Source organism: Papio anubis, chromosome 6 (assembly GCF_008728515.1).
Source record: "Papio anubis isolate 15944 chromosome 6, Panubis1.0, whole genome shotgun sequence".
Classification (NCBI taxonomy): domain Eukaryota; kingdom Metazoa; phylum Chordata; class Mammalia; order Primates; family Cercopithecidae; genus Papio; species Papio anubis.
In genome coordinates, this window is record NC_044981.1 from 126,211,538 (window position 1) to 126,226,265 (window position 14,728).

General features: G+C 43.8%; 1 protein-coding gene across 4 annotated transcripts in view; it reads left to right on the forward strand.

Moving 5' to 3' along the window:
- The first annotated feature begins 165 nt into the window (after positions 1-165).
- The window catches only part of MAP7 (microtubule associated protein 7), a 212,321-nt gene continuing 197,758 nt past the window's right edge, over positions 166-14,728 (forward strand). For 2 of the 4 annotated variants that reach the window (XM_009206020.2, XM_009206025.2), the window contains exon 1: positions 2,364-2,841. In XM_009206020.2, the coding sequence (XP_009204284.1) occupies positions 2,775-2,841 (67 nt within the window). In that variant the 5' untranslated portion in view covers positions 2,364-2,774. Of the gene's footprint in view, positions 2,842-14,728 lie in introns of all 4 variants that reach the window. The other 2 variants (XM_009206024.4, XM_009206018.4) reach the window with 2 other exon arrangements.

The following is a 14,728-nucleotide window of genomic DNA, read 5'->3' on the forward strand; positions in this document are numbered from 1 at the left end:
CCATCGGCTAGAAATATGAGTTACAGAGGTGAAAAGTGGAAATGGGTAGTAGAGAGCTCAGGGCCCAGTTAGGGGGTGGTGGCGGTGATGGTGAGGAGGTGGAATTAATATTTAATTATATAGGAATGGGGAGTCTATTAAAGGTTTTTGAGCAAGGGAGGGGTCTGTGTAAACTGGTTATATATTGCAAAATTAATCTGGTTTGGAACATATTAAATTAATGGCAGGGTATCTTGATAGAATTGTGCAGGTACCATTCAGAATGTGTTAGTGGAAGTCAGGAGTGAGATTAAGGGTATATATTCAGGATTTGGGAGTCACCAGGATCCAGGATGGAAGTAATAGCAAATGAGGGCTGTGAGAGACAGTAAAGATAAAAAGGTTGTGGCTTACAATTTGGGGATAGTAAAAATACCAGGGGATTAGAAGGGAGGAAGAATCTGAGTCAACAAAGACGAAAGGACTGCTACAGAGGAATGAGAAAAACCAAGCCAATGGTAGACCAAGAGCAAGGTGATTAGAGGATCAAGTGCTGTAAAAACTCTAGGGGCAGAAAGTCTAGGGGAATGATGGATTTAAAAATAAGGATTTGATTTGTATACGTAGGCATGAAAAACTTAATATATAGCTTTTTTTTTTTTGAAAAATAATGGCACCAAAATCCACATTTATTTTTATTACCTTTGGTGAACAAAACATAAGACAATAGATTCTGGAGGGTGGGAAGTTAAAGGAAGATATTTTCAGAATCAAAGAGTCTTAGCTGTGCTTATTGGGGTAGAGCCCCTGGGTGCAGAAACATTTAGGGATTGGGGAGAAAAAAGGGATGATGTTTGAAGGAGGCAGGAGGGGAGTGGATGGTGTCAGGAGGTTCAGCTTCTCCCCTGGAATGGGGAACCCTGAAGATTTGAAATGGATGTGGGAGCTCCAGACAGATGGCTTCCATGTTCCAAGTAAAGTACAAGTTGAAGTACATCGTGATGGTGTTTGACATTTAACAGATGTCATCCGTTCTCCGCAGAGTCACTCAGCAGCCTACCCCGTTGCAGACACCTCCTTAGGTTTGGAACACACTGTCTATACAGGATTTTGTATCCAGGATTTTGGTGTGTTCCTTATTTATTTTTGTTTAACTTGTGGCAGACAAATATAGGCTATCAAAAGAAAGGGACAATGAGTAAGCACACACCAAACTAAACAAAACAAAACAAACATCACAAGTCTTGACTCTTTTTTTTTTTTTTTTCTTTTTTTGGTCAAAGAAACAACCCATTGGTTGATTTAAGTCAGTGGTAAATCAGAAGGTTGAAAATAAATCACCCTCCTTCTCCGGGGTTCTTCGGATAGTTCAACTCTCTAAATTCAGCTAAGAGAGTATTTCTCATGCTCAAAGAAAAGTGTCTCAAACTCTGATGTTTTCATGTAGTTAAAAAAAAAATCTTTGCTGAGGCCCAAGCTGAGGTCAAAAACTACCTCTAGCCACCTGGTGCTTTATTTGTATTTATTAGAAGTCTCTGATAAGATTGATTTGAATGTGATTTAGGAATATCACATTCTAAATGGTCAGTTTGCCTATTCCATTATAGAAATGGCACTACAGGAAAATTCATCATCACAGACCATAGAAGTGTTCTTTAGTTAAATCTCTACCTAGTCACCCAGAAAGCCAGTAAGTAAACCAAATAAAAATAGTTCGCTGGGCTCAGAGTGGCAAGTTTTGCACTCAAAGATAGTGAAAATTGTAACCCTAGCAAGAATCCAATACTGTTCTCAGACTCTCTTGGGTGTCCAGTGCTGCTGCAGTCCTTGGAAGGGTTTTAAACTGTTCAGAGCTTGCTGGTTATCTTCAGCCAAGCCAGAGTGTGGGAGTGCATTTTAGTGTAACCATGCGGAACTGGTCGCTCCTTGATTTTCTTCCGTATGTTTCCATTTGTGTAGGCTTTTTTCCCCCCTCAGTATTTTGTTGCTTTTCCTTTAGGGCGAAATTGTTTTTTCCTCGGCCAATAATCTGTTTCTTTAAAAAAAAAAAATTCGTTACCTATTGCCTTTTTTTTCTGGTTTTCCTAAGTAAGCCAGAAGTCACAAGGTCGTTTACTAATGGGAAACCAAGAAAAAGAAAAGACACCTCAGCCGGCACAACCTCTCTAACTTGTGTGCCCTGAGGCTCATCAGATGCGAAGACCTGGCGACAAGATAGGGTGGTCCGCAGTGGCTTCCTAAAGCGCAGATCCAGGCCGGCTCCCAGCGTGGAATCCGACCCATGTACTTCGTCTCTCTACGTGGCATCAGATGCTCTGCTGGCTGTCACCGTGAACTCCAGCCCTCGCGGAGCGGACAGTGACCTGGCTGCTTCAGAGTTCGGAGGGGAATAGAGTCTCCGTACCCTTGCCCCACCTGGGCTGCTCCTCGGACCGCCGCTCGTCCTAGACTCCAGGAGGCGCCACCAAGCCTCGCCAACCCCGCTCCATATCTCCGGGAGCCCTCAGCGGGTCTGCCGCGGCGACCGGAAGCTCCGGGCAGAGGTGCTGGTTCCGCCCGCCGCTCTTCCAGACGAGACTCGGCCGCGGCGGTCGGAGCGGCTGCCACGCCGCACCTGCCCGCGAGGGGGCGCGCTGGGCCCAGGCCGCAGCCGACTGCCGCGCTCTCTGCCCCCGCCCTCCGCCGTCCCCAGACTGCGCTCACCTGTCTGGGCCGCGGGCCCAGGAGGCGTGGGCCGGCGGGAGCCAAGCCGAGGAAAGGGCGGAGCGGCTCTCCGGGCGCGTCATCGGAGCACCATGGCGGAGCTAGGAGCTGGTGGCGACGGCCACAGGGGCGGCGACGGCGCAGTACGGAGCGAAACAGGTGACCGCGCAGCGGGGATAGTGGGGGTCCCGTGCGCGCGGGCAGGGGACGGCGAGCGGGGCCAGCGGGCTGGCACCGAAATCACCCGGCGCCGGTAGCCCCCTCCCCGCCCGCGCGGCCGCGGCCCGGAACAACCGGCCCTGCGCGCCGCGCACCCGGGCTCCGAGCGCGCGTTCCCCCCGCCCTTCGCCGCCGCGCCTCGGCCGTCCGGCTCTCCGCGGCCGGGGTTCCGGCCGTCCTTGGGCGCTCCACCGCGACTTTCCCGCAACAGGTGGAGGCGAGCCGGGGTTCGCGGGCGTGGTGGGGAAATGGAGAGACCCCGGCCGCTGCCCTCCCCGCCGCGGGCTCTGGTCTAATTCAGTTGAATGGGAAATCGTATCCCGCAGATCAAACCAGCGGCCAGAGAGTCGTCGGCCAGGTGCGATTGGCAGGACGAGCAGTTTCTGGGCACCTCCTCCCGCCTTGCCTGGTCGCCCCGGGTGCCGGGGGCTCCTCGGCGGGGTCAGTGTGGGGCAGGACCGCGGGGTGAGCGGCCCGCCCCCCAACCCGGTGCCCGCAGTGGCGACGACCCTCGTCCGAGGGGACCGAGCTCGGGAGGGCCGGGGCCCAGTGCAGCATGGTGGGGGGGTTGCGAGTGCGGGCTTGACGAGATCAGACATTCGTTGACTTGTCAGAGTTCTTAGAGAGTTTTTTGTTTTCAGTCTGTTCAGGAGCCCAAAGGAGGATTGTTGGCTCTGCAGCCCGGGATTTGGTGGTCAGGCCTCTGTGTTGAGGATACCCTTCCCCCACAACCTCCAGGGGCACACTTGGGGACAGGGGATCACGTCCCCAAGACCAGCAGCAAGGCTTCCCACCCCCGCCCATCTCTCCATAGTATGAAGCCGATTTTTCTCCCTCGTGGTTTTTTTTCTCCAGAGGCTATCTTGCAAATCCGTCCCTCCCCACTGGTTCCCTCTTATATTCTTGGCCAGTAAGCTGTTTCTGTATCTTCCTACACTTGGGGATGGGGACGGTGAGGCAGTTTCTTACTTTAGAAAGAAATTCAATTCTTAGGCTCTCCAATTGCAAGCTGTTTTCCACTTCCGTACACTCACAATCGGAAGCAATTGTTTCCTAAATGTAAGAATCACTGTCTCCCCACCGTCGAGGATGCTTATTTTAACGTGAAAGGTCCAGAGAGCTCTGAAACAGTATTTGCAAATTATGTATCTGCTATTGCTAGGAAGAGGTTGGGTACCCAACGTCTTATGATTTAATCCCTTCAGCCAAGATACATGAGGTTAAGACTGACAAAGTACCTTGAACTTGTTTATTTTTAAGTCATGCTCCTTCCTGTAGGGAGTTTGTCTTAATGTGTTTGCAAGATTGGTAGATCGTTATTTTGGTTTGGGGTGGAGAAGAGATGCCTTTGTAATTGCTTTCGGGAATTTGATGAGCTAGACGCTGGGACGGGGCTTCCCCAAGTGAGGGCCCCGGGAGAGCAGCGTCCTCTTTTGTAAATATACGGCATGATTTGGTGCCTAACCCTGACCCAGTAACTGCGTGTGAAACAACATTGTTCTAGCAAGCTAAGTGTCAATTTGTGCTCAAAAATACTTTCTAGAATCTGCACATGAACAACGTGTTCAGACGTAAGTGAACTAACTACAAACTGTAGCATATTCAGTGCCTGAACATGTTAAGGAATAGGCCGTGCTTCCAACAATTAATATACAAATCAACCATGTGCCTGTCAGTGTAATATTTTCTTTTATTAAAAAGGGAATTAAATTGGTTGTTATCTCCTTCATAGAAAACATTTCTTCCACACTTTTGCCTAAGAACTTAAATTTCCAAAGGACACATTTTATATATGGTCTTGAATAATTATACTTTATAATTTCACTGAAAACTTAATTCTGGCCTCACATCTCTTTCCTATTTTTCTACCCCAAGATTACTATTAATGTTTTTAGTGTTCAGAAGCATTTGTGTCAGCAGGTGCCAAAGAAAGAAGGAAGGTGTAAATGTATTTTTTTGAATCTAGGTGATAGTTATTTTGAGAGAACAAGTGGGATTGTTTGAATTTCAACAACTTAAGTTATTCCATGTATTTAAAACACATGACCTATGTCTGAATATGAGACTTTAATTTAGCACTTTATTCTGGTGAACATATTTCACATTATACACATCCAAATACTGCAAGTCTCATTTTTTTAAACGATAAGAAGCGTGTATGGAAATGGGGGGTGGGTGGATGGCGGTGGACAGCGAAACCTGTATTACCATCAAGAGTTGAAAATTGCCACCTTAAATGGCAACATTTCTTGAGGTATTAATTTTAATTTTTTTAGATCTCATTATTATGAGGTAGAGTCCACTCTTTTTTTTTCTTTTCTTTGAGACAGAGTCTCGCTTTGTCGCCCAGGCTGGAGTGCAGTGGCGCGATTTCGGCTCACTGCAAGCTCCGCTTCCCAGGTTCACGCCATTCTCCTGCCTCATCCTCCCGAGTAGCGAGGACTACAGGCGCCCGCCACCACGCTCGGCTAATTTTTTTGTATTTTTTTTAGTGGAGACGGGTTTTCACCGTGTTAGCCAGGATGGTCTGGATCTCCTGACCTCATGATCTGCCCGTCTCGGCCTCCCAAAGTGCTGGGATTACAGGCGTGAGCCACCGCGCCTGGCGAGTCCACTCTTAAATAGCTCTTAGTTTTTGTGTCTCTGTACAAAGACTGGTGTAATTTTAGGGCACTTTAGGTTAGAATATCAGGTTATTATAAAAATGATACCTGTAATGTGTTCAGAATTATGTGTGTGTTTGTGTGTGTGTGTGTGTGTGTATCAAAGATGAATTGACAGTGGTGGCGTGCAGCCTATGAAATGAGACCGTTCTTAAGCGTATCAAAAGCTATTATATAAATCCAACATTTAAAAACTGTATTTCTGTGGGTATATATTTATCTTCTTCTCAAAGTTAGTCAAATCACATTCCTTGCGGTGAAAACGTTTATTTTTTTTAATGATGAAAAGTTCTTCCAATAGATTTTTCTTGCCAACAGCCGAAGTTAAGCAAGAGCTGGGGAAAAAAAAAAATTGCCTTGGAAACAAGTTTAAGACATCACCACTAGAGGATGTCAAGTCCTTTTTCAGGCTTTTTTGAGTAGTCGACCTACCTCGTGTGATATTCACAAAACTGCCTCAATCCAAGCTTTGTGTATTTAATTTTATGTTCATGTTCAAGAGCTGTGGAAAGCGAGTGTACAGCACTAATTTCCTAGTCTGATAGCCTGTTTTAGAAACCTCCTGAACTAAAAGCAAATTTAAAGCTGCTTTTGATTAATTCAGGAAACTCTGATGCACAAAGGAATAAGTTAATACCAATAACCTGTCAATTCTGTTGATATTTTGGGAAGTGGGTCATGACTTAGAATCTGGAACTGGGCTTTTTGTCCACTTTAGCAACATGTGTGATGAACATGGCCTCTTTTGTGACCATCCTTTCATGAACTTTTCCATATGAAAAAGTGACCCTGTAGGTGTCACTTAACTCTAAGGGTCTACATCAAATATCTACAAATAGGGGCTCAGATGACAATTTGGTATTAAGCTTGTCCCGTTTGAAAGAGATGCTTCATTTGCGTAGCTAGATAGCTTTTCTCCCATCCTATATGGCTGTTACCTTTACATCTTGCTAAGTAGGGGGAAACATTATTAGACTAGGCAGTTGTGCTCAGGAGCATGCATTTATGTGATATTGATAGGCGTGTGTGAAATATTTTTACACAGTTTATTTACACTGCCATTTTCTCTAAAAAAAATTCTAACATCTTTGCTTCCCAATGCATGAGAAATAATCATTTGGAAGAATTGTTTTTAAAAACTCAGGCCTCGTATTGATGTAAGAATTGAAAATATTGAGGCTTAGAATAAGAAATGTGTGCCTTCTGTATATTCAGCATTATGGTGGTTAGAAGGCTGTTGAACAAATGATCCTTGAATTTAGTAAGGAAGACAAAATTCACCAACAAACAGTTGCAGATTATGAGAGTTCAGTGAAGGAGAAATCACTTCCGGCTATGGTCAGCAGGAAGAACATACCGGATACAGCACTGAAGTTAAATTTTAAAAAGTGGTAGAACTGGAGATCTTTATGTTAAGTGAAATAAGCCAGGCACAGAAAGACAAACATCGTATCTTCTCACTCATTTGTCGGGTCTAAAAATCAAAACAATTGAACTCATGGACATAGAGAGTAAAAGGATGGTTACCAGAGACTGAGAAGGGTAGAGGGGGTAGGCAGTGAGAGGTGGCAGGAAGGTGGGCATGGTTAATGGGTTGTTTTGTTTTGTTTTGTTTTTAAAAAAAGGCCAGAAGCAGTTGCTCACGCCTATAATCCCAGCACTTTGGGAGGCTGAGGCAGGCGGATCACATGAGGCCAGGAGTTTGAGACCAGCCTGGGCAACGTGGTAAAACCCCATCTCTACTAAAAATAAAAAAATTAGCCTGTGGTGGCGCACGCCTATAGTTCCAGCTCTTTGGGAGGCTGAGGTAGAAGAATCACTTGAACCCGGGAGGTGGAGGTTGCAGTGAGCCGAGATTGCACCACTGTACTCCAGCCTGGGCGACAGAGCGAGACCGCGTCTCAAAAAAACAAAAAGAAGGAGTAAGACCTACAATTTGATAGCACAGCAGGGTGATTATAGTCAGTGACTTAATTGTACTTTTAAAAATAACTAGGAGTGTAACTGGATTGTTTGTAACACAAAGGATAAATGCTTGAGGGGATGGATACCCCATTCTCCATGATGTAATTATTTCACATTGCATGCCTGTATCAAAACATTTCATGTACCACATAAATATACCTACTATTTACTCACAAAAATAAAATTTAAAAAATTTGTTTTAAAAAATAAAAAAATAAACTTTTAAAAGTGGGTAAGTGGGATATAAAATTGGATGGAAGAAAGGGAGAAAAACAAAGGTGCAGATGTGAAAAAGAGCAAAGTTTTGGTCATATTGACACGTGTAAAGCTCAAAGAAAGTCCTAGATCAGTTAGGAATGACTGTTCACTGAAGCCAAATTGTGGAAGGGCTGAAGGCCAAACTGAGAGGTTATTACATTTTTCTGGGGTGGGGTAGTGGGGGGAAGTGAGGATTCTTGAGAATAAAGAATATTGATTAAAGAAGGCATAGTCAGGTAGTTCTGTACCCATGAATCTTGAAATCTTGATTGCAAGTTCTAACAAGAGCTCAGCTGTGCCTTTAGCTGATGAAAGCAAAATTCCTGCCTCTGGGAAAGTCATTCTCTTCCATTGATTTTTTTTTTTTCTTTTACTGCTTTAGGAAGGGTGCATCTGCAGGGATGAGAATGCATGAGAAACATCTGCCTAACCAGATTAGCCAAATCTCTGGAGATCAATGAAGGGCTAGGTCTACTCAGCCGGTCCTCATTTCAAAGTAGCAATGTAGACTTGAGGATGGACTGAAGCAGAGTTCAGTGACATACACACCAACTTTGAGATTCCAGCAGAAATCCAGGCAGTCGTTAGCATGGCAATAGGAAGAGACGATTAAGGTTCTGCAGGGGCATGTGTCAAAGGATTGCATGTAAAAAGGTGACATATGAGACTTCCAAGTTTGAGTTTGGTTTATTGACTTATTGGAAAATATGAGGAGGACCTGTTTTGTTTTTTATCCCAAAGAGGTGGGGGAGGGGGGCAGGTCTTGCTATGTTGCCCAGGCTGGACTTGAACTCCTGAGCTCAAGTGATCTTCCTGGCTCAACTGCCCGAATAGCTGAGACTACAGGCATGCGCCACTGTGTCCAGCAGAATCAGGTTTTGGTGGGAGAAACAGGAAGAAAAACCCTCTGCTTTAGATATGAAAATGTGTGGTATAAGAGAGATCTGTAAGTGGAAATGTTCAAAAGGCAACTGGAAGTATAGGACTAAAAGAGAAAAATAGAGGTCAGCACTCTGGGATTCACTCCATAAAGGAATAATGACTGAAGGTTTGGGAGTGAGGAGAGCTCAGAAAAACCACAGAAGGGTGAGATGACGTGTAAAGCGTGGGAGGAGGAAGAACCAGCAAAGCAGACAGATGGAAAAGCACAGCTGAGCAATGTCACACCTGCTGAGAAGGATGGAGAGGTAAGGGATTCAAAGACTGATGGAGACATTTTATAAAAAGCTGTTCATTTGGTTACAAGTAGTCACTGACCAACCCCAGAAGAGGAATTTCAGTTGTTGGTACAAGAGTTGGGGCTACATCAGGTTATAAGTGATTATTAGATAAACAGTTTGGGAAGGAAAGATAGCCAATTTAATAGACCCTCCTATAAAGCTTGCTGGTGAAAGGAAAAATTACAAATCCTTGAATAGGCAGAGGGATTTTTAAAAATTTATTTAAAAATTTGCGTACAGTCCAGGTGCGGTGGCTTACACCTGTAATCCCAGCACTTTGGGAGGCTGAGGCAGGCAGATCACTTGAGCTCAGGAGTTTAAGACCAGCCTGGGCAACATGGCAAAGCCCTGTCTCTACTGAAAATACAAAAATTGGCCAGGTGTGGTGGCATACGCCTGTAATCCGAACTACTCAGGAGGCTGAGGCAGGAGAATTGCTTGAACCCGGGAGGCGAGGTTACAGTGAGCTGAGATAGTAGCACCGCATTCCAGCCTGGGCGACAGAGCAAGACTCTGTCTCAGTAAATAAATAATAAATAAAAAATTTGTGTACAAAAATTACTCATTTTCTTTTAGTTTTTTAGTTCTTGTTGAATGTATAGAGTAATGTAAGCACCACTGTTAATATGATCCCAAAGAGTCCTCTGCCTCCAACCCAAATTCCCTAATGCTGCACCTTTGTAGTGAGACTCTCTTCCTACACCTAACCCTTGGCAACCACTGATCTGTTTACCATCTTCCTAGTTTTGCCTTTTCCAGAATGTCATAAAAGTGGAATCATACATTGTGTAACTTTTTTTTTTTTTTTTTTTTTTTTTGAGACGAAGTTTTACTATTGTTGCCCAGGCTGGAGTGCAATGGCACAATCTCGGCTCACAGGAACCTCCTCTGCCTCCCGGGTTCAAGCGATTCTCCTGCCTCAGCCTCCCAAATAGCTGGGATTACAGGCATGCGCCACCACACCCGGCTAATTTTGTATTTTTGGTAGAGAAGGGGTTTCTATGAAACCCCGTCAGGCTGGTCTTGAACTCTCGATCAAAGGTGATCCACCAGCCTCGGTATCCCGAAGTGCTGGGATTAGAGGTGTGAGCCACCGTACCCGGCCCCACATTGCGTAACCTTTTGAGTCTGAATTTTTCATCTGGCATCATGTTTTTGAGATTCAGGCACACTGTTGTGCATATTAGTAGTCCCTTCCTTTTTCTTGATGAAGTAGTTTGCCATTGTATGGATGTATCATAGATGGTTTATCGAAGAACATGTGAGTTCTTCCCAGGTTTTGGCAATTATGAATAATGCTGCTGTAAACACTTACCTACAGGTTTTTGTGTGAGCGTTTATCCTCAGTAATTTATCCTTTTTCATTTATCCTCAGTAAATACCTAGGAGTGGGATTACTGATTCATGTAACTGTATGTTTATAAGAAATGTCCAAACTTTTCCAGAGCGTCTCAATGGTTTTACATTCTTACAATCAGCGTATGTGAGTTCTGGTTGCCCTGCATCCTCACTCATACTTAGCATTGTTAGTTTTGTTTGTTTTTAAAACTTTAGCCATTCCACCAAGTTCTTTGAGTAAAGCAATGTAATCACCTCAAAGTAAAATAGTGCCTTTTTAATGCTAACCCATGCTCACATGAATTAAGAAAGCCTGGAGGTAGTGTTGATCCCAGAGCCCAGGTATAATATGGAGTTTGTATTTGGCTCTCATATCTTTATTCTCCCTCATTCTTTTTTCCCCATAGTATTTCTTTTATTTTTTATTTTTTTTTAAACTTTAACACACCATTGCTGGCTTGAAGATCCATAGTATCTCTTATTTCCTGTGGAGTATACATTCTGAAGTTGATTATGGACGGAAGTGCCATTATATAGCACAGTCCCTGCCAATTCAAGTTCTCTCTTCCTCCTTAATAGTCTGTCTTCTAATCCCTTGAGATATGGCTTTCTACAACTTGGAAATAACTTGTTTTGTTGTTAGAAAGCTAGACATGTTGGTCATATACCTTGTTTATTACCCTGATTAATTCCTTATTGGCACATTTTGTATTGTCAAACTGAATACTTACCAGTTCTCAGATACAGTGCTTTGTAAAGCCTTGATAGTCTATCATTGGACGTTTCATCACTTCCTCATGGTCTAAGGTTCCATAGGCTAAATGTTAATGGTATTTAGGCTTATTCTTTTTTTATAAAATTCAGTTTTAGTGTTTGTCTAGTTTTCTAGCAGTGATACTGTCTACCTCTTTACTATCTTAGCTCTTGTAAAACTCTGAGTTATGGTTGACATATTTAAATGGCATTTGGATTTTCTCTTCAGTAATTATTTTCCTTAGTATCTTTTTAATTTGAGAAATAGCCTGTTGAAAAAGATCTATAAGATTTTCTTATTAGGAACCACTGTGAAATTTTTTTTGTAAATATATTTTTTGAGACAGAGTCTCGCTCTGTTGCCCAGGCTGGAGTGCAGTGGCACGATCTTGGCTCACAGCAATCTGCGCCTCCCAGGTTCAAATGATTCTCTTGCCTCAGCCTCCCGACTCGGTGGAACTACATGCGCCCACCACCATGCCTGGTTAATTTTTAGATTTTTAGTAGAGGCAGCGTTTTGCCATGTTGGCCAGGCTGGTCTCGAACTCCTGAACTCAAGTGATCTGCCCAACTCAGCCTCCTAAAGTGCTGGAATTACAGGTGTGAGCCACCACTCCCGGCCCCACTTTGAATTTTGATTTGAAGAGTAATATGTAGTATTTGACAGTAAGAATAACTGCATTCAACAGTTCTTCATCCTTGATGCTCCTTTAGGAATAGTTGTGGAAAAAAGAATCATGAGAAAGTGCCAAGGAGGATTGACACACCTGACCAGAAGGTACAGACGAGCACAGGGTGTAAAACAATGCAGGGAGGAGGCTGGGAGCAGTGCACTTGGCATATGTGAGCTGCACCTCATAGGCACTGTTAATAAATGATATATCTTTAAGTTTAGCATATTGAGATTTGGGGGTATCTTAAAATTTCTCCTTCTGTAACTTTTAAAATTAAATCCTACGAAAGCTTTCTTTTTGGAGTTGGCTTTCTGGTAAAGAGAAATGTCCTTCACTATGGCATAACCTCTGAGTATAAAACTTATTTCTCCAACACTGTTGAATGTAGAAAAGAAGTTCTCTAGGATCAGTTTAACTGTCAAGATGAAATTCTAGAAAGGAGCCCTTCATTTAGCACCTCCACCCCTCATCATGAAGCTTGCTTGGTTGCAATAATGTGCATAATAATTGACTGTAAGATGTGTTCCTGTAGCAAAACTTTTGGCTGCTTCTCAAGATTCAAATCTGGGCTTCTGGTTCTCAGAAGCTCCTGACCCAAGTCTTTGGGGTGGCAGGCACACCGGCCAGGACCTGGTTACTTACTTCTTGCATTCCAGCTGGATTGGTTTCTATTCATGCTCCAAATTAGTCCAGTGACAGCCTTCACCACAGGCCTGGTGGATTCATTTAAATATGGGTCACTCCTTGACCCTAAGGTTATGTTGTTGAAATGATCATTGGGCCCATGTGCTGGAGTATCACTGATTCACATCATTGGCTCTCAATCTTGGCAGTGATTTAAAATCACCTGGGGACCATTTAAATATCAGGATGCCCAGGTGGCATCCAAGGTAATTATCTGAGGATCTTGCAGGATGGGAGTCAGGTGGCAGTGTTTTTAAAACTCCCCGGATGGTCTGGTGTGCAATCAGTGCTGAGAACTACTGATTCAGAGCCATTTCCTATTGTATTCCTTCCATTTGACCGTTGTGGTGGGTGCTGTCAAGTGTGCGCACCTTGCTTATGGAAACCACATGGAAAATCATAATGGCAATTGCCCTAAATCTAGTGAGTTTACTCAAGTTATCTCTTATTTTTGCCCCAGGACTTTTTTTGAAGGAAATACAGATGTGAATACAGGTGTGAGTACAATTGAATAGCTAAGTATGCACGCATATACTCAGTGTCCACATGTATGCACATTTCTGTATGAATATGTGCAGTGAGACAAAAAACCATTCAACTTTCTTTTTTTCGACTTTGCTTAGCTCTCACACTGCCTTCCTCTCCATCCTGCCCCTTAAAACCAGGAAAGGTTAAATTGGGGTAGATATCTAAGTCTTTCGTAGAAAATTATACATTTTTCCTGGAGATCTTTCTAGTGACTCCTGACCTCTCATCACCAGGTCCCTGGTTCTGGAGGCTGGGGCTTGTTTCTTCTGTCTATAAATAGTTGACCCAAGTACGACCTTCTCCCTTCCGTGTGACCAGATGCTAATACCCTTCAGGCTAATCTTTCTTTCTTTCACCTCTCTTCTTTCTCACCGCATGCTGCTGTGCCCAAGGCCCAGCTGGTAACCTCCGCAGTTTTTACTATGCATTTTTTTTCTTAGCAGGATTATTCAACTTGTGCTTTGATTATCACCTAAAATTATCATCTCTGGCTCTACACACTGAAATGTGTACAGACACTTCTGGTTTTTGTTTTTGAGACAGGGCCTTGCTCTGTCGCCCAAGTTGGAATGCAGTGGTGCAGTCATGACTCACTACATCCTTGACCTCCTGGGCTCAAGCAATTCTCCTACATCAGCCTGCCAAGTACCTGAGACTATGGGTGCATGCCACCATGCCTGGCTAATTTTATTTTTTGTAGAGATGAGTTTTCTCTATGTTGCCCAGGCAGGTTTCAAACTCCTGGACACAAGCAATCCTCCTGCCTCAGCCTCTAAAAGTACTGAAATTATAGGCATGAGCCACCACAGCCAGCTTACAGGCACTTCTGAGTTGCGTTCATGCCTGCTCCTGAGGTTTTGTGCCATCTTTTGTGATTTGAAGCTTGTTCTGGGAGGGCTTACCTTTGGCAGTATGATTTCTTTTCATTTTCTCCTCTTTGCAGCTAGTGTGTTTCTAACTGTGAAGTCCAAGGCCAAAATGAAAAGGTCAGTAGGGGATGTTGGATGACTGATCCCTAAAAAAGAGTATCTTTGATTTCTCTTTAAGATTATTCGGAAACTGAGCATGTGTGAGGCTGTGAGGTTTGAAGCTCAAAACTAACACTAATTATTTAGGGGTAATTGTAACCTACTATTTTGTGCAAGGTCTCTGGAGTCTGGCTGCCTGGGTTCCAATCTCAGCTCCACCACTTGGTACCTGTGGGATCTTGGGCCTGTCATGTAAGCATTCTCTTCCTCAGTGTCTTCCTTTTTAAAATGGGATATTGGTAATACCATCACAGTGCTTAAATGAGTTAATACTGAAGTTCTTAGAGCAGTGCTTGACACAGCATAAGCACCAAGTGTTTGTTATAGTTCTTGTCATGATTACTGAAGATTAGTATTGCATTACTGTGAAACGATGGGCATACCCTGGCATGCTAAGTTTCTTCCTTAAGCCATTTTTTATTTATCACAGTAGGCTCTCCATAATGAAGGCATCAGAATGTAATGATGATTCAGACCTCATTGTAGCTGTGTGATCACATTGTCATAGGCTTGGCGCTGGGATCAAAGGCATCATTAAAGCACTTTGGATGATAGTTTTTACCTGTCAAATGTTCCAGGAGGTTACTGTACACTGGCCTGTGAGACCCTTAGATTGTTATGTGATCATGCTAAACACCCGTAAAAGCCCTTCCTGGTTTTTTTTTTGAGATGGAGTTTCACTCTTGTTGCCCAGGCTGGAGTGCAATGGTGCGATC